We start from the raw sequence: 21,983 nt of genomic DNA, 5'->3' as shown, positions 1-21,983 counted from the left end.
TATTCAAAAAAATTCTGTGCTCACGTACTCATGAACATAGCAGCGGCATTTATTTTTCACAACATATCAACAAACTACACGGAGAAAGGGCTTGTAGTGTTACCTTTGCATTGATTTGCAATTCACTTGCAGTCTTTTTAATGGGCTGTTGGTCATTCTTACTGTCCTGCTTGATGGAGACAGTGTATTTAGTTTGAAATTCATCATCGCATATTTAACTACTTGGAGCACACTATAATCTAAAGATTTATTTAATCGTAAGTAATCTTAAGTGCTTCTGCAGAACAACCTTTCTGAAGACTTCAATTCCAGCTCTACTCCAAAACACCCTACTGTTATTTACAAGTGATCCTGGAGACCTTGATTAGCTGGTTCAGGTGTGTTTTATTAGGGTTGCAGCTAAAATAGGGGTAGGCAACTCTCGAGATCTACCCTTTGTCCCAATGTGCATACTATCCACCCTATCTGCCCTAAATAGTATTGAAAATGACTAATATCACATCAAATTTAGGATGGATAGTATGCATATTGGGATGCAGGCCTAATCAAGGTCTTTAGGAATACTAGAAAGCTACACGCAGGTGAGTTTGATCAGGCTGAAAGTGGACTAAAGTTGACTAAACTCTGCGGGTCGGTAGCTCTCCTGGAACAGGGTTGGTTACCCCTGATCTGGAGAAACTTCTCGTTCAGTTTTCACAGCTTTTATAATCTATACATCTTGACTCGATCTACAGGCCAACCAATCGCTGGCACAAAGATGGAACACTACTATCAGAGAAGAGCCACAAAATCAACAACAAAGACAGAACACTTACACTGCCGAGTGCCAGTCCTGACGACAACGGGGTCTACTACTGCTGTGCGAAAAATGCAGCGGGCCACGTCTGCAGCAATGACAACTTCACCCTCAACATCATAGGTGTGTGTGCTTCTCTTTGTGTGTTTGGATGTATTGTTGAACCACTGGTACTTTTTTGTAGGGATGCACCGAATGTTCGGCAACCGAAATTATTTGGCCGAAAATAGAAAATAAGGAAAAAATGAATAAATGGTACCGAACAACGATGTGACGTGATCAATTAGAGTAGCGCGCTAATGCAGCAATCATGTCAGCAGTGTGAAAGTATTTAAGGGTGCTTTCACACCTGTAGATCGATTGGTTTGTTTCCGAAACAGGGATTAAAATTATTACAATGTTGCTTTTTATTCTTGGTGCGGTTCGCTTTCACATGGCAAAGTTTCTAAACGGACCAAATTTGTTAATACAAGTCACGCGCGAGTAAACTGTTCTCTCATTGGTCAAAGTTCCACGATTTATTTTCCGAGATTCCACTGAGCTGTCACGCATGTCATTTGTCAGGATAGAACGACAACAGCTTTGCGGGCTTATTGTTGTTATTTTTTTGGAGCTGTCATTATAATAATTTATCATTTTGAGCAGGAGTCCAGGATTGATTGGGAATTTTTTTTAAAGTGCACCTACAAAGAAGAGCAATAAGACGCCATTATAAAATAAAAAAGTGCGCTTTGATTTTGAATGGCGAAGACGTGCTCACCCACAGACATTCACAGGTTCATTTTGAGGTTTTAGCAAAACAACAAAGCTAATGCTTTTCACAGAACTTGCGTAATTACCTATCATAAATTATGATATAGCCTGGTTCGTTGGTCCGTTGGATCGGATTGCTTTCTCACTACAATCGAACCGCTCCAGAGTTCGTTTTCAATCCAGCCGAGACCACCTCGTTCAGGCGATCTCGGACCGATTGTTTTGGCGCGGATCCGAGCGCGATTGCCGTGTTCACATATGCCCAAACGAACTGAGCTAAGGGGGAAAACGCGCCAGGTGTGAAAGTATAGGATTAGATCTCTGCCACAATTCTGCGCACGAAAGATCATATTTTGAGGGCACAAAAGTGCATTTTGTACGCGCACGATCTGAGTTTTGTGGAGAAAATGTTCGTTTCACAAACAAAAAATATTTAGAGTGCACTAAAATCAATTTTGCTTTTAAAATAAGTTTTTGGATGTGTGCAGTCCAGAAACTTTTCACTAGCTTGCTCACCTGATGCCTGCCCTCAGTGCTCTAAATCCCGACTGCTGGCTTCCTCAACACAAACCAGCGTTACAAAATGCCATAATTCCAGCCAATCAGAGACAAGGCTGCTAAATTCTGATTGGCTGCCTTAGGGCTGCACGATTAATGGAATGCGATTGTCATGCGCATTTTGTTAGTGATGCCTGTTCTGTAATCAGCAGGAAATCATCAGCACGTGCTTTCAGATGGAGCAGCATTTACTACACAGAGCCGTAGTTCACTGACAAGTTACGCAAAAAAATCTAAGAAATCGTTTGCGATAATAACAGCTGTTTGCATAGCTTCTCAGTGAACTACGGCTCTGTGAAGTAAATGCTGCTCCATCTGAAAGCATGTGAAAATACCACATTTATTAACATATTTTTACTCCAAACTCACTTCATAACGTCAGTCGAGTGTTTGAAATAAATCCTTCTGTGAGATGATGTGGCTTCTTACACAGAATAAGGCACGCAACATATTTCATAGTATTTAAGCAGTGATAAAGGCATTGCATTATAAATATACTTTATTTTAATGAAAATTATAATAATAAGAACTCAGATAAACCATATCTTGCCGTAGTCGTGTGTTTATTAGTCATGTTGAATCAATGAAAGCAGTTGAATCTTCTGTTTATTCAGCTGCAGTGTTTTCTGGGTTTCTTCTGCGAGGCGTATTTGGAGTTTCAGCGCGAGAGCGCCCTCTGGCTTTTGGATGGAGATTTACTGCTGATCACAGAACTGTGCTTCACTGAAAGATACGCATGACAATTGCAGCTTCTGTCGAATCGCTGTCTCGATTCCATTTCGATTTATCGTGCAGCCCTAGGCTGCCTTGACAACCAATCACAATATTCCTTGCATTGCTGATGACAGCGGAAGAGGGAAAATACTGTACAGTGCATGCATAATTATTATGCAAGTTGATAATCTGATTATATTTTTTTCCAAGCACATTTTACCAATTCCAAACAACGTCAATCTTAATAACTGCTATTAATCTTGTATTTAATCACTTATAATCTATATATTATTGTTCATGAAGGCTGGAAGTGAAAAACGCCTTATATTCAGGTGTGCATAATTATTAAGCAGGTTATCGTCTACAGATAAAATTTTGAGATGGACTGAAAATGAACTCCCAAAACTTACTGCCAGATTCTGGAAGATAAATTCTTCAAACAGTGGCACAAGAGGATGTGGTGCTGGTCCTTCAAGAGTCACTCTCAACTTATCCGTCTATAAAGCCTATAAAAAACATCAGTCTTCAATATTTTACTACACTTCAGTATGTTATTCTTATTAAGTAGGGGTAATTTTTTGGATTCTATACTTGACCTAAGTCTCTGAGAACCTGACACCTTGTACTTCTGGAGACTCCAGGTAGGTTGCAGTTCTGGAAAATGGTGGCGCTGGAGACTAAATGGTTCCTGGTGATTTCACACCTAATTCTTCACCTTAATTCCTAATTCTTTTGCGGTTAACATGCATCTTTTCTTCTCCACATGTTTTTGACTGACCCTGCTGACACACTGAGCATTTTGCTGTCCAATGGTTATGCATTAACTTTGCAATTTCTAGTATTGTATTAGTTTTTAATATTTCTCATGGGCATTTAATAATTTTTGACTTTCAGTCTGAGTTAAATCTCTTTTTTTTTGGCTCATTTTATCTGTAAAAGAAAATCTGCTTAATAATTATGCACACCTGAATACAAGACATTTTTCACCTCCAGCCTTCATGAATAATTATATATCAATTATAAATGATTAAATGCAAGATTAATAGTATTATTAAGATTGATGTCGTTTGGAATTAGTCAAATGTGCTTGGAAAAAAATATGATCAGAATATCAACTTGTATAATAATTATGCATGCACTGTATTTTTCCTCTTCTGCTATCCAGGAATGTTGGTATTGGTTGTCAAGGCAGTCAATCAGAATTTAGCAGCCTCGTCACTGATTGGCTGGAATTATGGCACATTGTAACACTGGGTTGTGTTGAGCAAGCGAGCTGTTGGCATTTAGAGCACTGAGGGCAGCGGGCATCAAGAGAGCAAGCTAGTGAAACGTTGCACACGCAAAAGAGGTCTGCACAAATCCAAAAACTTATTTTAAATGCAAAATTGATTTCAGTGCGCTCAAAATACTTTCTTCTTTGCGAGACAAACATTTTCTCAGCAAAACTCAGATCACGCGCGTGCGAAACGCACTTTTTCGCTCAAAATATGATCTTTCGCACGCAGAATTGTGGCAGAGATGTAATCCCATATGGAAGCACCCTAAAACTCTCAGAGAAAGACGTAAAAATCATTACAAGCACCGACAGCGAGAGACCGTTTAGCGCTGCATCTCATGTCTCTGATGAGAAGAGGAAGGGTGATTGTTGCTGGTTACTGTATGATGATTGAAATCGTGAAATGGCCTTAAACGATTAGTAAATAAACTGCAGAATGTTATGTTTTCTAATACACCAAACAGTGCTGCACAAGGGTTCGAAGCGCAAGGAAAATCTGCGCTGAAACGGTATTACTCGTCAGCTGCTCAGTAACATTTTTATGAAGTTTTACAAGGCTTGGCTGTGACCGTGTGAATACGTGCAAAACATCTTCCCAAATTCGTAATGAGAATCATTTATAAATCTGATGTTGTCAACAAAAAGAAGCACTGAGGTCTTCCTGCGCGGTTCCGGCGAAATAAAAGCTCCAGCAACATTCATAAATGTTAGTATTGTAATTTTACCGTTGTTCTGTAAAATAAAATAAAAAGACAATAATAATGATAATAATAATTACAAATCTGTAATAGATTTGTATCTGTGGGATCTGAAATATTTTCTAATGTTTTAAAAGAAGTCTCTTCTGCTCAGCAAGGCTGCATTTATTTGTACAGTAAAAATTACATGCCTGATTCAAGAAGGGGGTCTCAAAACATTTTTTTACTAACTTATTAATTTTAAGCTAAATTGTGCTTTGTTGGTATAATGTCTGCTAGAATGTTAAGTAAAAAAAATTTAATTGTTGTTTTGTATTTTTTTTTTTTCCTTTGAAAAGCAGGAAATTGTAAAAAGCTAAATTTGGGTATTTAATTTATGCAATGCTGAAAAAAATTGGCAGTATATATGGGGGGAAAAAAACACGATAAACCTCGTTCGGTATTCGGCTTTCGGCCCAGTGTTTCATTTCGGTGCATCCCTACATTTTTGTTTCTTTGAGAATCTGTCATTTAACATTTATGTTTCCGTTAAGTAATAAATGGTCTCTATCTCTCTCTGCAGATAAGAGTTTCCCTCAACCGGTGGTGAAGCCAGAAGATTTGGTAGTCATGAGGAACGAGGAAGCACTTTTCCACTGTCAGTTCACGGCCGAACCGCTGCCTACCGTTGAGTGGTACCATGAGAACGAGCCGGTGGCCAACAAGAGCCGGTACTACACTTTAACTCAGTTCGAGTGCAATTAGAAGAAAGCTGTGCACTTCTTTATAAAGTTCGAAAGAGTTCTTATCTGCTTTTGCAGTATTGCAATTTCAGTATTGCAACGTTAGAATCATGTGACTTCACTGAGGACTTTGAAAGTAAACGCATCCCCCTGTCATTTAGTGACAAGTGAATCTTTTCTCTGCGAACGAGCACGCATTTGACCTTTGACCCCTATCTTTCCTACAGTGTCTTTATTCTGAGCAATGGATCCCTCTTGATCACTCAGGTGAAGCAGCGAAACACAGGCCTGTATAAATGTGTGGCTCGAGGGCCCCATGGCCCCCCTGTGTCTCTCGAGGCCTCGCTGCGAATTGCAGGTAACAATCTCAGACCTATTCATGTGCAGTTAGACATGCAGGCTTGGTACATACTGCTGAACTCTGAGTTCCTGATGAAGCGCATCTCCAGAGCGGTTATTTGCAGCTTCAGTGACGAAGCTCATCTAATCGCTTTCTGTCTGGGTGCTTTTACAGGACCAAGCGGCTTACACAGCTCAGATGCCATGGTTTTCAGTGAAGAAAGCACTGTTTGGAGCCCTTCTCTGATACCTCACACTACATGCTTCCGTGCTTCGCTCTCAAACCTGTTTCTTGTCACTCTTTCTCCTCAGAAATCGAGGACATGATGCCTAAACAGTCCCGAGTGTTCACCGCAGACTCTCTGGAGCGGGTGGCGTGTCGAGCGCCTCATGGGCTGCCCGAGCCAGAGGTTTGGTGGGAACACGAGGGGCAGCGAGTCCCAGCCGAGGGCAGAGTGCATCAGGATGGACTAGACCTGATCTTCAGCCCCACTCGTGGTGAAGACTCAGGAACCTACACCTGTTTTGCACAAAATAAGGCGGGACAGAAGAAACAAGAGTTGACCGTCACTGTGGCAAGTAAGTCTTAAACCAGAAGCATTGCCAAATGTACATAATGCGCATTAAAGGGTATCAGAGTTTCCTTCAAATGCAATTATCAAATGTGATAGCTTTTCAAAGTGTTGCTATGCCTGAAAGAGATTTCTGTCCCAAGTTTGCACTAATACAGCATTAGGCTGCATTTACATTACATGAGCCAGTTCCAGTTTTTTCTCAGGCCTCATTCAGACAATGTGAGTCGTTAATCATTAAAAAAAGCGATGGTGGCGAGTGGCGTCAACTCAGGTGGAAGCTTTTCCGGGTCAGTACACACAGGGCTGCACGATTAATCAAATGCGATTGTCATGCGCATTTTGATAGTAAAGCCGGTTCTGTAATCAGCAGGAAATCATCATCACGTGCTTTCAGATGGAGCAGCATTTACTACACCGAGCCGTAGTTCACTGACAAGTTACGCAAAAAAAAATCGCAGACGATTTTATTGCGCGGTTCTGAAATGGAAGAAATCGTTGGCGATAATGACAGCTGTTTGCATAGCTTCTCAGTGAACTTACGGCTCTGTGAAGTAAATGCTGCTGCATCTGAAAGCATGTGAAAATACCACATTTAATAGCATATTTTTACTCCAAACTCACTTCATAACGTCAGTCGAGTGTTTGAAATAAATCCTTCTGTGAGATATTCTTACACAGAATAAGGCACGCGACATATTTCATAGTATTTAAGCAGTGATAAAGGCATTGCATTATAAATATACTTTATTTGAATGAAAATTATAATAATAAGTACTCAGATAAACCGTATATTGGCGTAGTCGTGTGTTTATTAGTCACGTTGAATCAGTGAAAGCAGTTGAATCTTCTTTTTATCCAGCTGCAGCGATAGGCATTTTCTGGGTTTCTTCTGCGAGGTGTATTTGGAGTTTCAGCGCGAGAGCGCCCTCTGGCCTTCGGATGGAGATTTACTGCTGATCACAGAACCGTGCTTCACTGAAAGATACGCATTACAATCACAGCTTCTGTCGAATCACGATCTCGATTCCATTTCGATTTATCATGCAGCCCTAAGTGCACAGTGTTGCCAAGTCTGCAGTTTGCCTGTGAAACTGGGCAACTTTTGCACAAGTTTTGTAGTTAAAGAGATCGCTTCTCGTCACTATTTCAAAGGAGGGGGAACCATGTAGAGACTTGATTGCGTTAGATTTGGGTTGGGTTTGTTTCACATACCTGGCAACCTGTCAGTACATCTGTTTTGGGTTGCCAAGTGCATAGTATAAATGAAGGTATCAGAAATGGGTCACTTTTAAAAGAAGCTGCAAGCTAGTCATCTGAAACCATTATAGTCAACAAATCAAAATTGGGCATCAAGAACTGCAGTATAAATGTGGCCTAAAGCCCTGTTCGAATGGGAGTAGTTTTACAGGGGGTCGTTAGAGAAATTTGTGTTTCACAGGCGTACTTTGTGATTTTAATCCCGTCCGAATTTGTACATGAAAATCGCAGACATCAGGTGATAAGAATCGAAACGTAGTTTAGAAAGCTAGTCCCGTCCGAATAGGGCTTAAGAATGCAACACATATGTGACCCATTTCAGAACGCAACAGCACAAAAAGACTAGCTTGTGTTCCCAGAAGCGTCCTCCAGTAGCATGTGTTTTGGGCCCTACTTGAATATCGCACATTCCAGCAATTTTCCTTCGTTATGACCCATACGGTCTTATGAATTAAAGTCCTGTAGGTGATCTATGACACTAAGACAGAAAGTCTCTCAGTGTGACACAACAGGACCTTTCAGGACTTTGAATAAATTACTATTACTCGTTGGCTGAAGTAACCATATTTAGTTTTTTTTTTTGAGCTATTGGATATAATGTTAACATCAGTGTGATGCAGCAGGGTTTAAGAGCAGTAGCTCCTATATGGGGGTGTGGAGATGTTGTTTAATGGAACAGTTAAAAGACAGAAACAATAGTAAAATTTTATTATTATTGTGTTGTACTTTTGATCTGCTCTGTTTAAATTAATTTGGCCCATTTGTTTGAAACCAGTCTGTTACCACTGTCCTGTTGTGTGCTATCCAGCATAAATTGTCCTTCCTGTCCAATTCAGTACTGTACTATTTCATCGTGCTTGGTTTTCGACGTTTCTGATATTCAACAGAATAAGGCGACACCTGCTCAAAAAAGGTTAGCACCCAAGTGTTATGTACTGGTGTAAAGCTTAAAGTATACTCAAGTTTTCACCGAAATGTGACTGAAATTTCTTCATCAGCATACAGTAGTATATGCATACTCTATGCACACAGCCTCCTCATTTTATGCACTGAATTTTTTCCACTAATTAGTTTGTCCACTAGGTGGCAGCACTCACGCTGTTTCACAATCGAGAAAGAAACGAAAGATAGATGCTCGCATCGACAAGTACTTGTATGAGGGGGTTCAACTATGCGAACAACTCTGTTCTAAAAGAGTACAAAGGCATTTTTATTTTAGAAATGACACTGGATAAAGATAAAACTTTCTAGTCAACACGTGTCGAGAATAAGGCGACACCTGCTCAAAAAAGGTTAGCACCCAAGTGTTATGTACTGGTGTAAAGCTTAAAGTATACTCAAGTTTTCACCGAAATGTGACTGAAATTTCTTCATCAGCATACAGTAGTATATGCATACTCTATGCACACAGCCTCATTTTATGCACTGAATTTTTTCCACTAATTAGTTTGTCCACTAGGTGGCAGCACTCACGCTGTTTCACAATCGAGAAAGAAACGAAAGATAGATGCCCGCATCGACAAGTACTTGTATGAGGGGGTTCAACTATGCGAACAACTCTGTTCTAAAAGAGTACAAAGGCATTTTTATTTTAGAAATGACACTGGATAAAGATAAAACTTTCTAGTCAACACGTGTCGGCATCAAAACCCCGAAGTGTTTCCCATTTAGTGTGACGTTCAGCTGACTGTCTGTGGGCATGACTTCTGAGGCTGAGACTGAGACAACATGTTATTACCATGTTAAACATGCTAGCAACATCCTAAAACGTGCTAGCAGAGTGTAAAATCATGCTAGTAATGTGCTAAAACATGCTAGCAACATCCTAAAACATGTTAGTAGAGTGCACAATCATGCTAGTAATATGTTAAAACATGCTAGCAGAGTGTAAAATCATGCTAGTAATATGCTAAAACATGCTAGCAGTGTGTAAAATCATGCTAGTAATGTGCTAAGACATGCTAGCAGTATACAATCAAGCTAGTAATGTTATAAAATGTTAGCAACATCCTAAAACGTGCTAGCAGAGTGTAAAATCATGCTAGTAATGTGTTAAAACATGCTAGCAACATCCTAAAACATGTTAGTAGAGTGCACAATCATGCTAGTAATATGTTAAAACATGCTAGCAGTGTGTAAAATCATGCTAGTAATGTGCTAAGACATGCTAGCAGTGTATAATCAAGCTAGTAATGTTATAAAATGTTAGCAACATCTTAAAACATGCTAGCAGAGTGTAAAATCATGCTAGTAATGTGCTAAAACATGCTAGCAGTGTGTACAATCAAGCTAGTAATGTTATAAAACATGCTAGCAACATGCTTAAACATGTTAGCAGAGTGTAAAATCATGCTAGTAATGTGTTAAACCATGCTAGCACTGTGTAAAATCATGCAAGCAGATACTAGCATCTAGTAAATTTACCTGCATGAATAATAGGTGGGTGAAGTGAACTGACTTCCCTCAAAGAGACTAAGGCCCAAGCCCAATTCTTCCCCTTAGCCCTTCCCCTTCCCACGTGAAGGGGTAGGGGTGTCTCGATTCTCTTTTGGTTGGAGGGGTAGGGGTAGGCGAAGGGTTAGAGAGCCCTTCAAACGAAGATTTTTCGGGACTACACTTCAAACTAAGGGGTATGAATTATCTCAGCGTAAACCGGCTTCAGGGGCAACATGGCTGCCCGAGCGAACAAAAAGACACATAAATGTAAGCATTTTTTGCATTAATAAAGCTTTTAACGAAAAGTTATCATTTGTTTTATGTTACATTCAATCGTGAGTTCATATTTACGGTCATGTTACTCAAAGAAATGTTTGCAAAAAATCGCTAATATTTGCTAACTAACGTCATATCATAGACTGCACGATAGTGCCACAACATATTTTCATGTCTGATCAGGGCAATAACCACCGTAGACATTGAGGGGGGCTAGTCCCCCAAATAATTAGAAATCGCTAAACCTTTTCTCAAATATTGCCAATTCGAGAGCGTGAGAGAGAGAGATGAAAGTTCTGTTTTCTAGGGATGGACGATACGATCCGAAGTATCGATATATTGATATTGATGCGAGTATCGAAAGTATCGATACTCAAACAAAAAATATCGATATTAAGGGGTGTTTTATTTACCAGTGGTTTTGTTTATTTAACAAAATTAATAATAATAATGTATACAATATGCATTGAATTGGACGAATAACCTTTGTTAGCGAGTAATTGTGTAGGATAGAACTATTTTCCTGCTCATCTGGAAACATGCAAATGTTGCAAGACAGAACCAAAAAAATCACAGAGAGCATTCACTCACTGCTGACAGAGCAATCAAACAGGGCTGCGTTTCCCAAAAGTATCATAAGAAAGCATTCAAGCTTTTGGGAATGGCAGCCCTGAACAATGCTTATCAGAGGACAGAAATAAAAACATAAATGTTTGAGTTATTTCACAACAAACAAATTGAAATTGTAGCTTACATAGTTTGTGCAATTACAATTATTTAAATTGAACGTTGAAAGATAATATTGATCATGTTCTATTCTGTAATGTTAATAGAAATCATACACTGTCAGAATAAAAATTTTGCATTTTATGTATGTAACAGCCTGTCACTGGCAGTCCCTTATGAAAATGGACCATGGTTTTACTAAAGTGACCATAGTTCAACTGTAGTATTTATAGATTTGAATCATGTGTAAACAAAAAACGTATTTGAACCATGAGTAAACAAAAATGTAACCTAATAAGTTACAATTAGGGTGTATTGAATGTTAAAATGCGTTTTAAACATAAAGTTAAGTGCTTATCATTACCCATTTTACTCTTAGTAATTTAATAATTTCATTAATTTCATAATTTAAAAGTTTAGTTCAGAAGTATCGAATCGGTATCGATATCGACGATACTGCCTTGAAAAATATCGGTATCGTATCGAAAACCAAATAAGGGGTATCGCCCATCTCTAGTGTATGTGTGTCTGTGCGTTTCTCTTTTTAGAGTGAGTTTACTTCAAAAACAGCGATTTTAATCATCTCGTTGCTGGAAAATATAACGTAGCGATTCAGTATTTAAACTGTTATTAATAAAAGTCATGGGGCAGCGTTGACAAGTTTCTTTTCTCCTGGAACACGCTGTTTCAAGGGACAAGGGGAAGGGGTATAAAATAGAATTGGGATTTCTAAGTTAAAAAAAAAAAAGGAATATTCCTTCACCAGATGTCTGCTGTAAAACAGGCCCGGTTCTTGATGGCTATAGAAGGGTGGGCTGGCAGATATCCTGGGGGGGCATTTTTATAGTCTTCATATCATCATATAGTCTAGAACAGGGTTCCTCAAATCTTGCCCTGGAGGGCCAATGCGCTGCAGAGTTTAACTCCAACCCTGATCAAACTCGCCTACCTGTGATTTTCTAATGATCCTGAAGACACTGATTAGCTTGCTCAGGTGTATTTGATTAGGGTTATAGCTAAACTCTGCAGGAAAGGGGATCTTGTGGGCCAGATTTGAGGATCCCTGGTCTAGAAGATATTTATACTGTAGATATTGCTATATTAACTATATGTACACTGAAAAAAGCTTTCATGGGCAGCCTAGAATATCATGCACTTTCACAACAAAATAAACTTTCATTCTCTTTATTGAATAGTTAAAAAAAAGCCCAATTTTTCTCTTTCTCTGGAGCATTGTTTCTACACTGCTGACTCTTTTCAACTAACCTTTTTATTTATACCAAACAAGGCCGTAATCAAGTCTAGAACATTGTGGGAACCAATTGTTTTGAGGAAAATAGAAAGACCAGACCACTATGGTATTTATTTAAAGAAACTAAATAAATAAGGGATTTAAGTGGATTTAGGGGAATACATTAAAAGAAGAAAAAAGAACAAGAATAAGAGTTTTTGTAAAGTATTCAATCTGAACTGCAAATAATATTTTTATTTTAAAATATGCATCCATTCAATTTCAGTTGTATTTGTTGAAAACGCAAAACAGAAAAATGCTATTGTCATCATAATCAATATGAATTACATGAATCACGTAAATGGCAGACCTACTTTCCATTCAAAACTGCAGAATTTGACAAAAAAAGTCGAATAGTTTGCATCACTGGATATTGTTGGTCGTTTACGTCATAGAAGGGGAACGCTACGCTTCTTACAGTCGAGCCGACTGTTGCTTTAGTAACGAATGCAACTTTACTTTGTTTTCATTCTTCCATTCAGCATTAACAGCAAGCCAAAAGGGGTAAGCTTTCAACTGAACTGTGTAGCCTACATGCATTTTAGACGCTTATGTTATGCTCTTGCCCCGTCCATGCAATGCATGCACGTTATTAAATGAGCAGGTTTTTTAGAACATTAAAACTGCTCAGGTAGTTTCAGTGGTAGGCTATGATACATATTCATATTCAAAATGTACGCAATCTTTATCTAATTCTGATTGTGTGGGCAAGACATGCCTGGAGCCGGCCCCTCTGTAAAACTGTAATGTCTTTTAATCTGTTGTCCATTATTGCTGCTGTGATCCTAAGCATCTGCTCTGTGTGTCCAGCCAAACCGGAGTGGATCCAGAAACCCGTGGACAGTCAGCTGGAGGAGGGGCGCGCTGGATACCTGCACTGCCATGCACGCGCCACACCTGAACCCCAGGTCACATGGTACCGCAACATGCAGCCAATCAGCGCAGAGGTGAGTGGGACGGTGATGTCATGCCGATATCATATTCGTAACACAATCTCTAACCGCGTCCTGAGGCCAGAGGCACCTTTTGATGTCTCTGAAAACGAGGATGTGGTGATTTTTCTCCTGGGGAAAGATGATCTTCTGCTGCACAGTCGATCGTGAAGGAAACATCAATGTAGTAGTCATGTTGTCACACACACTTGCTGCGTCCCAATTCACATGCTATCTGTCCTAAATAGTATTCCAAAATAGAATTAGTATGTCCCAAATCATAGTGTGTTGAAAAGAGTATGCCAAAGATTCCCGGATGGTCTACTACTTGAGTTTAAAAGTGCAGATTGACTCTAACGGCTAATATTGCCCACAACACATTGCGCGGCAGTTGAGGATTCGAATAGAACTACAAACACGCATAAAAAGTGTTTACAAACTACAAACATGGAGGATATGCGAGACCGACGCACAGGCAGAGAAAGGGGTTTGAGAGATAAATAATCAATGTCTAACCTGATTAAAAATATTTATTTAATGTTATGCACGTTATATTTTATCTGCAGCAACATTGTGAACTTTTTTCAATGATACGTTTGGTCATTAACTTTTAAATGCATCATTATGCAAACATATGAAGAGAGTTCTCAGCATGATAGACCCGCGACGATCAACGTGCCTCTTCATTTCTCTCCAATACGGTAGGAAATTAAATTAAACGAAATGTGGATTTTGTTAACTGTGATAAGATGATTGACAGTGCAGTTTAAACGGTGACAGAATTAGGGCTGTCAAAATGGCTGAAAAACTCAATTTGAATTTTGTAATTAAATATGCTCAGTATTCGAATTTAAAAGGCATCATTTCAGTTAGGGGGAAAAAAGCTTTTGGCTTCTCTTTTGAGGCCACAAGGGGGCGCATCGAGCAAAATATTACTAATGCACGTTTCTTCAAAGCAATAAAATAGCACGACTACCTTTGAAAAAAGTGCATAATGTTTAAAATAATGTTTATAAACCATATATAATTAAGTTGCTTAAACAATTAGAAACAAAACAGCATAATGTATGCATGCATAGTTTAATACAAAGGACCAAAAACCAATCACAAATAGTACCTACTTTTTTCATCTAAAAACGTGAGATACAGTGGGATGGGAAAAACCTGCCATAAAATCTCGAGACATGTTTTTTAAAAGTTGAACTTGCATTAATTTTACATGGCTTTCTAAACATAGCGCTCTCTTGTGTGAGACGCGAGTGCAACGTGATAGATGTCCCTCTAGAAAATGTGATAAATATGCGTTCTGTGTGAACGGCTGTGTTTTGGTTTTGACGTAAACAACATCTCAGCATTGATGTTCTCTTTTTCCGCAATATTTTGAATGAACAACGTAGCAGCACCGCATCTAGTGGCTTCAACTGGATAGGCTTAAAAAAAAACATTAAAATGCATTGGCACCTACTTCATCATTGCATTTTGTGCGCCTCTGATAAGGCTACCTGACACACACCTAAAATTCGAATGCAACAACTTTGTGGATTTATATTTTAAATTAGACGAATATTGGAAATTTTTTATTTTTTTTTGACAGCTCTAGACAGAATGCACGTAACTAAGCAACAGAGCGTCCATTAAAGATGCAGTAGTGACGAAGTAGAATGCCCCAAAGCTTGCCTACTATTCTGCTACATACTCAGAAGTATGTAGGGCATACTATATGTAGGGGAATGAGGATACCGCAACTCTCTCCTTTTTTTGCACAGGATGTTCGCTTCAAACTCTTCTCCAATGGAACGCTGCGTATAAATAACGTGGAGGTGTACGATGGCCACCTGTACAGCTGTGAGAGCAAAACGGAGGCAGGAAAACTGAACGCCCAGGCGCGCGTGTATGTTCTTGGTGAGAACATTTCTTGCGCTGTTTTATTTCTGAATTTGACTGTTGTTTTGTAGTGGGTTTTTCAGTGGCTGAGGCCATTGTCTGGATGTCAAGGCGGCTGATATAATGCCTATATATAAAAGCCACTCGAGGCTGTGTGTTACACAGCACTTCTCACCAGCATTCGCTATTGCGATATCTGTTTCAGAGCGTCTGAAGTTCACGCCGACGCCGCAGGCCTACCAGTGCCTGGAGCTCAATAAGGAAGGACATCTGCAGTGCTCAGCCAAGGGCCGACAGACCCCGACCATCCGCTGGATCAAGACAGGTCTGGCTGAGAAGACTGACTACCATTGAGAATTTTTACCCCAAAAGATGTTAAGAGTGTTGAATATGGTTTCACTTTAGAATGCATAAATTGCAAACCCTAAACTAGTTTTCAAACGCCTAGAGCAGGGGTCGGGAACCTATGGTTCGTGAGCCACACCTGGCTCTTTGACAAAAATCATGTGGCTCACCAGATCTTTCACCCTTTACCAACAAATGATCTATTACACAAATTATACATCACTAGAGATCAGCAATTCATTGGTTGTAGAGACTACATAAGCTGATAAAAGGTTTAAAATAATAATAAATTTTTTTGTACCGAAAAGTGTGCGTTCAGTGCTGTTCGCGATAGTCATGACAGCAAACTGATAACTTAGAGCTAATAAACTCAGATCCAAGCTGCTACGTAGCTTGTTTGTGGTAATAGCGAAAAGAAAGATTTTTTTAAACAGCAAAAAACTTGTAAAAAAAAGTATGTAAAAAAAGTGACAGGACTGAAACATACTTTGTTTTATAGAAGATGGTTTTCTCCTGTGCCAAGAGCCAGTATGAAACATCTAGCCGCTTACTTTCACTTTTTCTGCGCAGCTTTCAGTGGGTGGGACTGTTAGCGTTGTTAATAAAGGAACGTGAATGAATGAGACAGTAAAGAGTGGGACATTCTTGAAGGCAGACAGTATTAAAAACTCAAAGCCGCGATACAGAACTCAATCCGCTTCTGACTGCATGTTTTCTGTGAGCGAGGTCTGAGTGAAACACGGAGAAGCATAGATGTCTTCGGTGGCGTGCCTAAAACCGTCAAAACACAGAGTGTCAATATGCCTGCACTGATGTGTATTCACATAAATATGGTCAACATGCACATGCACATGCATACGGTGCAATATTCTTCACTCACTCAAGTCTCTCTCTCTCACACACACACACACACACATAGAGAGAGAGAACTCTGAAGAGAATTCATCCCCCTGTAAATCAACCTCACAGTAAAAGCCCTGCACAATTTTTGATGGTAGTTGCATATTTGTGTATTTTAGTTTCCATGGTCCTTATAAAGTTACTATTATTAAAACGTTATTGAAAAAAACATGCATTTTATATAATATTAGGCTATATATATATATATATATATATATATATATAGGCTCTTTTAGAAAGATGCATTAACCAAAAAAAATTAAAATGGGCTCTTTGGTCAAAAAAGGTTCCCGACCCCTGGCCTAGAGCAATCTTTGCTATTTCCCAAATTTTGGGCACATTACAGTTGAGACTGTCCCTGTCAAATTTTATTTGTTATATAATGTTATTTGTTATGTATAGTTGCCGGAAATCACAAATTTTCAAATGCCTGATATTCAGAATTTTTAAACTCATTACTCAATTAATTGATCTTGAGAGCCAACTTTCAAGTTCAGCCATATTGTCAAAAATCGACTTTTTTGGATACACATGGTGGTTAAAACTCGGAATCTATTTGATATTCCAAAAAGAATGTGTGTGTGACCATGGACCACCAAACCAGTCATAAGGCTCAATTTTTTGAAATTGAGATTTATACATCACCTGCATAAATAATCTTTTCATTGATGTATGGTTTGTGATGATAGGACAATATTTGGCCGAGATACAACTATTTGAAAATCTGGAATCTGAGGGTGCAAACATTTTTTTGTTAAAAATATTGAGAAAATCATCTTTAAAGTTGTCAAAATGAAGTTCTTAGCAATGCATATTACTAATCAAAAATTAAGTTTTGATATATTTATGGTAGGAAATTTGCAAAATGTCTTCATGGAACATGATCTTTACTTAATATTTAAAGAAAAATCAAATTCTCGCCATTAACAAACCATTAACTATGACTTTTGCCTCAAACTATAGTATACACTGTGCTCTTTTTGCAAGAGGGCAAATTTTTGTTTATACATTTTCTTTATTCATTTTAATTTAAATTTTTTTGACCTCATAACGTTTAATCAAAGTGTGATAGCTGGACCCTCTGGTGAAAAGGTCCTCTTATACATAGCTCACATTCCTCTTTTGAGAGCTTTTGTCTACATCTCAGCATACAATCAACAATGCATAGAACCAAGTCTCGCCCTATTTATTTATAAATTTTTTAAAATTTTCGATAATCAATTTCAGTCAGGTGAACGTCACAATACAGAACAAATGATCTGTCGTTACTTCCGTTTCATCGCAACTTCAAATGTCCCCAACAACTTCTGTTGTCCCATTAACCCTTTGAGCCTTTTAAAAGATGCGTGAAAGCTTTAAAAGTCACAAGTGGACTATTACCAACATATTTTAGCTCCATATAATAAAACATGAAAATATCTTGAGCTTGTCTTAACAACAAACCTTTATTTCAGGCATGGAACCGAAAACATAAATCCTATTGAGCTTATAAACGACTGCAAATTGTTTATGAACTTTGCATTGTGTCCTTGAAAATGAAAACATCCGGCACTGGATAAAGTACACGGGTTCCTGCGTAGTGAATGTGTGTGTGTGTGTGTGTCTGGCGCTCCTGCAGACGGCAGTGATATCCCTGCGTGGGTGGAGCAGAAGGGCGGCATGCTGCACTTCAGCACCGTGACGCGGGCGGACGCCGGGAACTACACCTGCCTTGCCTCCAACAGCCAGCAGGGCGAGATCAGAGCCGTCGTCCAGCTCACCGTCGCAGGTACTGGGCGAAAAGTGTGTTTCTGATGGCTTTGCTTGACCCACTTGCACAAGAGACATTATTGAATCATTTTCAGGAAACTAATTCATACACTTCTGTTTTCATTGAAACAGTCCCTTGACCTTTCTGTCTCTGTATTTATTTTCTTTCTACTCCCATTCTTTAGTTTATGTGGCGTTTAAGCTCAAGCCAGAGAATACCACAGTATATCAGGGACACACCGCAGTGCTTCACTGTCAGGCCACTGGAGACCCTCCTCCCTTCATCCAGTGGAAGAAAAAAGACAAATTTCTGGAGGCAGACAAGAGCAGGTAAAGCTGAATTACCACAATTCCAACTTTGTTGAGTTCAGACTGAAGTGGTTTCATTGGAAGATTTGAAAGAAATACTTCCTTGTTTCAAGAATCTCCTTGTTTTATTTCTTACTCAGATTCCAGAAGATGCCCAACGGCTCTCTGGTGGTTCATGACGTCAGCACGGAGGACACGGGAAGCTACACCTGCATCGCAGGAAACAGCTGTAACATTGCACACACTTCGGCAGAGCTCTACGTTGTTGGTGAGTCTGATACCCTCTTATTTATTTCTGGATGGATGTCTTTTGCAGCCCCTAAAGTTGGATTGTTAAATTTGGCCACTGATTAAGGAGCGTCTCATATATCATGTCAGATTTGCGGTTTATTTCAAACCCTCTGGCACCACCAACCATTACATGTATATTTACATGCATGTACATTTCACTGTCGTAATACACGTTAAAGGGCTCATTGTGAGCAATTCATCAGTGTGTTAAAATATTTGCCAAATTTTCCCCATGTTGGCAAGACTTATTTTTCAACCCCTCTCGTTCAACAATTTTGGTATGTAATCTCAATGCTTCACTATAAAATCAATTGATAAAAATGATGGTTAATCGAGGTTTCACTTTAGAATGCGTAAAAAAAAGCAAACCCTAAACTTGAACTCAGTTGAAAACATACTTTTCAAACTTCTCCTATAGCATTCTGTTGGCTATTCCCCAATTTTTGGTCACATTACATTGAGACTTTCACTGTCAAAAAGTTATTAAAAACTGTTTTGTTTTGTTTTTTAATGATCAAAAATCACAAAATTTTAAATGCTTTATATGTTTAATAATTAAACTCGTAACTCGCTTAAATTATCTTGAATGGCAACTTTTAAGGTCAGCCATATTGCCTGTGTACCTATTTGAATTTGGTCAAAAATTTACTTTTTGGAATTTCACAATGCACTCGGTGATTAAAACTTGGAAACTGTTTTTCTGTAACACTTCAACAAATTTGACCATGAAGACACCAAACATTAAGTAATGGTGCAAAGGAAGTAAAAAAGGTCACATTAGCAATATTTAGATTTGTCTGTTGTCTATAGTGTTGCAGTGTAGTGTCACTTTAGAACCAAGCAGCTTTCTGTTAGTCAATGCGGCAAATCCACATGAATCATTTTTTGCACTTTTAATTCCATTGTCCCGAAGTCAATACGTTTTTGGTTAAATGCTTAAAAATAAGGTCTCTGGTTGACACAAGCTCAAGAGAGTTAAGATATTCAGAGTTTGGCCAAATGGGACAACAGTGGTTGTTGAATTTTGCCTAAAAAATTCATGAAAGTTATGTTTATTTGAAGATTATCAGTATGAACAAAACATGTAAGAATCATAAACTTGTGTCGGCCACACAGCTTATTTTCTGCAATTTATCCAAAAGCCAATGGAAAAATACTATTGGCTTTTTTCAACGGAACCTGGGTGATGCTAATTTCATAGTTGGCCTATAAAAATACATTATCCCTACAGCGCTCTATGAGACCACTTACTGCTTGTCAAAAGTTGTAAATGATTATATTTTCTCTGATCCTTTAAACCAATTAGAGTTCTTGCTCATGTGGTCCTTTTATTCTTTAGGTCTACATTACACTGTTATCTGCCACTGCTGTTTTTTGAGCCGTGTACTCCTCACAGCCGCGTTTATCCAATTTTTGTACTAGATGGCTCTTTGAAACCTGATACATGCTGCAATACAGTTTCAAAGTTCACCCTAAACCAATTTTGGCCCATCTCGGGAGTACCAACTCAGTTTCCACATTAAGCTGAATTACAAATGCTTTGAGTCTAGCGGCGTGTTGACTTCAGAGAAAGGAGAGGCACATCAAATTGTGTTTTGGTGCGAATTCAGGACTGTTAGATCCTAATTGAATGTTCATGCCAGCTTGTCACTTGATTCCTATAAGGAGCCTATTTAAGAAGGGATCAGAAGGAATGCCGGAATGAAACCGCTCTTTCTAAAAACCCTGGTGTTTAACGTATGCATGGTTGTCCACAGAAAAGCCAGTTCAGCACTCATTAGCAGATGATGAAAAGGCCCCTTACAAAATGATCCAGACTATCGGTCTGTCGGTGGGGGCGGCCGTGGCCTACATCATCATCGTGCTGGGCCTCATGTTTTACTGCAAGCAGAGGCGCAATGCCAAGAGAGTCCAGAAGGGGCAGGATGGAGACGAGCAAGAGGTGGAATGTCTCAACGGTGTGTGGTGGTAACTTTTGCTAGCATGCAATTGTGAAAACAGACCCAGTTCTCTGATCCAGTTCTCTGATCGACCCATAGGAGACGTCCAACAGAACGGCCACACCACAGCAGAGATCCAGGAGGAGGTGGCGCTCACCAACATGGCTGCCAGCGGGATCAACAAACGCCACAGCAGTCACGACAAGCTCCACTTCCCCCGAAACAACCTGCACACCATCACCACACTGGGTACAGCAATAGACTACCAAAGACAGAGACCTGCGGACTGGTTTACAACTGGCATTAACATCTCGAACGAGAAACTAATACGTCTACTTCTGTTTCTCCTCATGTAGGTAAAGGAGAGTTTGGTGAGGTGCTGCTGGCCAAAGCGAAGGCCGCTGAGGATGAGGAGGAGACGGTGGTGCTGGTGAAGAGTCTGCAGGCACGCGACGAGCAGATGCAGTTGGATTTCCGTCGCGAGTGTGATATGTTTGCTAAGCTCAGCCATGCTAACGTCGCTCGTCTGCTGGGCATCTGTAGAGAAGTGGAGCCGCACTACATGATAATGGAGTACACTGATATGGTAACATCAGCTCACTGCATCATATATGTCTGTCTTGTCTATCTGTCTATCTATTTATCTGTCTGTCTATATCTATATCTGTCCATCTATCCATCTATCTATCTGTCTGTCTGTCTGTCTGTCTGTCTGTGTCTATATATCTTTCTGTCCTATCTATCTGTCTGTCTATATCTATCCATCTATCTGTCTGTCTGTGTCTATATATCTGTCCTATCTATCTATCTATCTATCTATCTATCTATCTATCTATCTATCTATCTGTCTGTCTGTCTGTCTGTCTATCTTCTGTCTTCTGTCTGTCTATCTTCTGTATGTCTGTCTGTGTGTGTGTGTATGTGTCTGTCTGTCTATCTTCTGTCTGGCTGTCTATTTGTCTGTCTATCTGTCTATTTGTCTGTCTGTCTGTCTGTCTGTCTGTCTGTCTGTCTGTCTGTCTGTCTGTGTGTGTCTGTATGTCTATCCTCTGTTTGTTTGTCTATCTGTCTGTCTATCTGTCTGAATGCCTATCTATCTTCTGTCTGTCTGTCTGTCTGTGTCTATATATCGGTCTGTCTGTCCGTCACTTTATATATCTGTGTATGTCTGTCTGTCTAACTATCTATCGTCTGTCTGTCTGTCTTTATGTCTGTT

The 21,983-nt window shown here is 39.3% G+C and overlaps 1 protein-coding gene across 1 annotated transcript in view; it reads left to right on the top strand.

The window, feature by feature from the left end:
* Positions 1 to 21,983, top strand: part of LOC107588446 (inactive tyrosine-protein kinase 7-like) — a 49,926-nt gene that overhangs the window by 22,887 nt on the left and 5,056 nt on the right. The window contains exons 4-16 of the mRNA XM_016276537.1: positions 735 to 919; positions 5,358 to 5,505; positions 5,745 to 5,875; positions 6,169 to 6,435; positions 13,228 to 13,364; positions 15,116 to 15,251; positions 15,439 to 15,558; positions 18,097 to 18,246; positions 18,413 to 18,557; positions 18,677 to 18,804; positions 20,585 to 20,785; positions 20,867 to 21,016; positions 21,124 to 21,353. Of these exons, the coding sequence (XP_016132023.1) occupies positions 735 to 919; positions 5,358 to 5,505; positions 5,745 to 5,875; positions 6,169 to 6,435; positions 13,228 to 13,364; positions 15,116 to 15,251; positions 15,439 to 15,558; positions 18,097 to 18,246; positions 18,413 to 18,557; positions 18,677 to 18,804; positions 20,585 to 20,785; positions 20,867 to 21,016; positions 21,124 to 21,353 (2,128 nt within the window). The remainder of the gene's footprint in view (positions 1 to 734; positions 920 to 5,357; positions 5,506 to 5,744; positions 5,876 to 6,168; positions 6,436 to 13,227; positions 13,365 to 15,115; positions 15,252 to 15,438; positions 15,559 to 18,096; positions 18,247 to 18,412; positions 18,558 to 18,676; positions 18,805 to 20,584; positions 20,786 to 20,866; positions 21,017 to 21,123; positions 21,354 to 21,983) is intronic.

Source organism: Sinocyclocheilus grahami, unplaced genomic scaffold, assembly GCF_001515645.1.
Source record: "Sinocyclocheilus grahami isolate Dianchi unplaced genomic scaffold, SAMN03320097.WGS_v1.1 scaffold103.1, whole genome shotgun sequence".
Taxonomy (NCBI): domain Eukaryota; kingdom Metazoa; phylum Chordata; class Actinopteri; order Cypriniformes; family Cyprinidae; genus Sinocyclocheilus; species Sinocyclocheilus grahami.
Note: the sequence above shows the minus strand (reverse complement) of the source record. Positions and strands in the feature narration are given on the sequence as shown.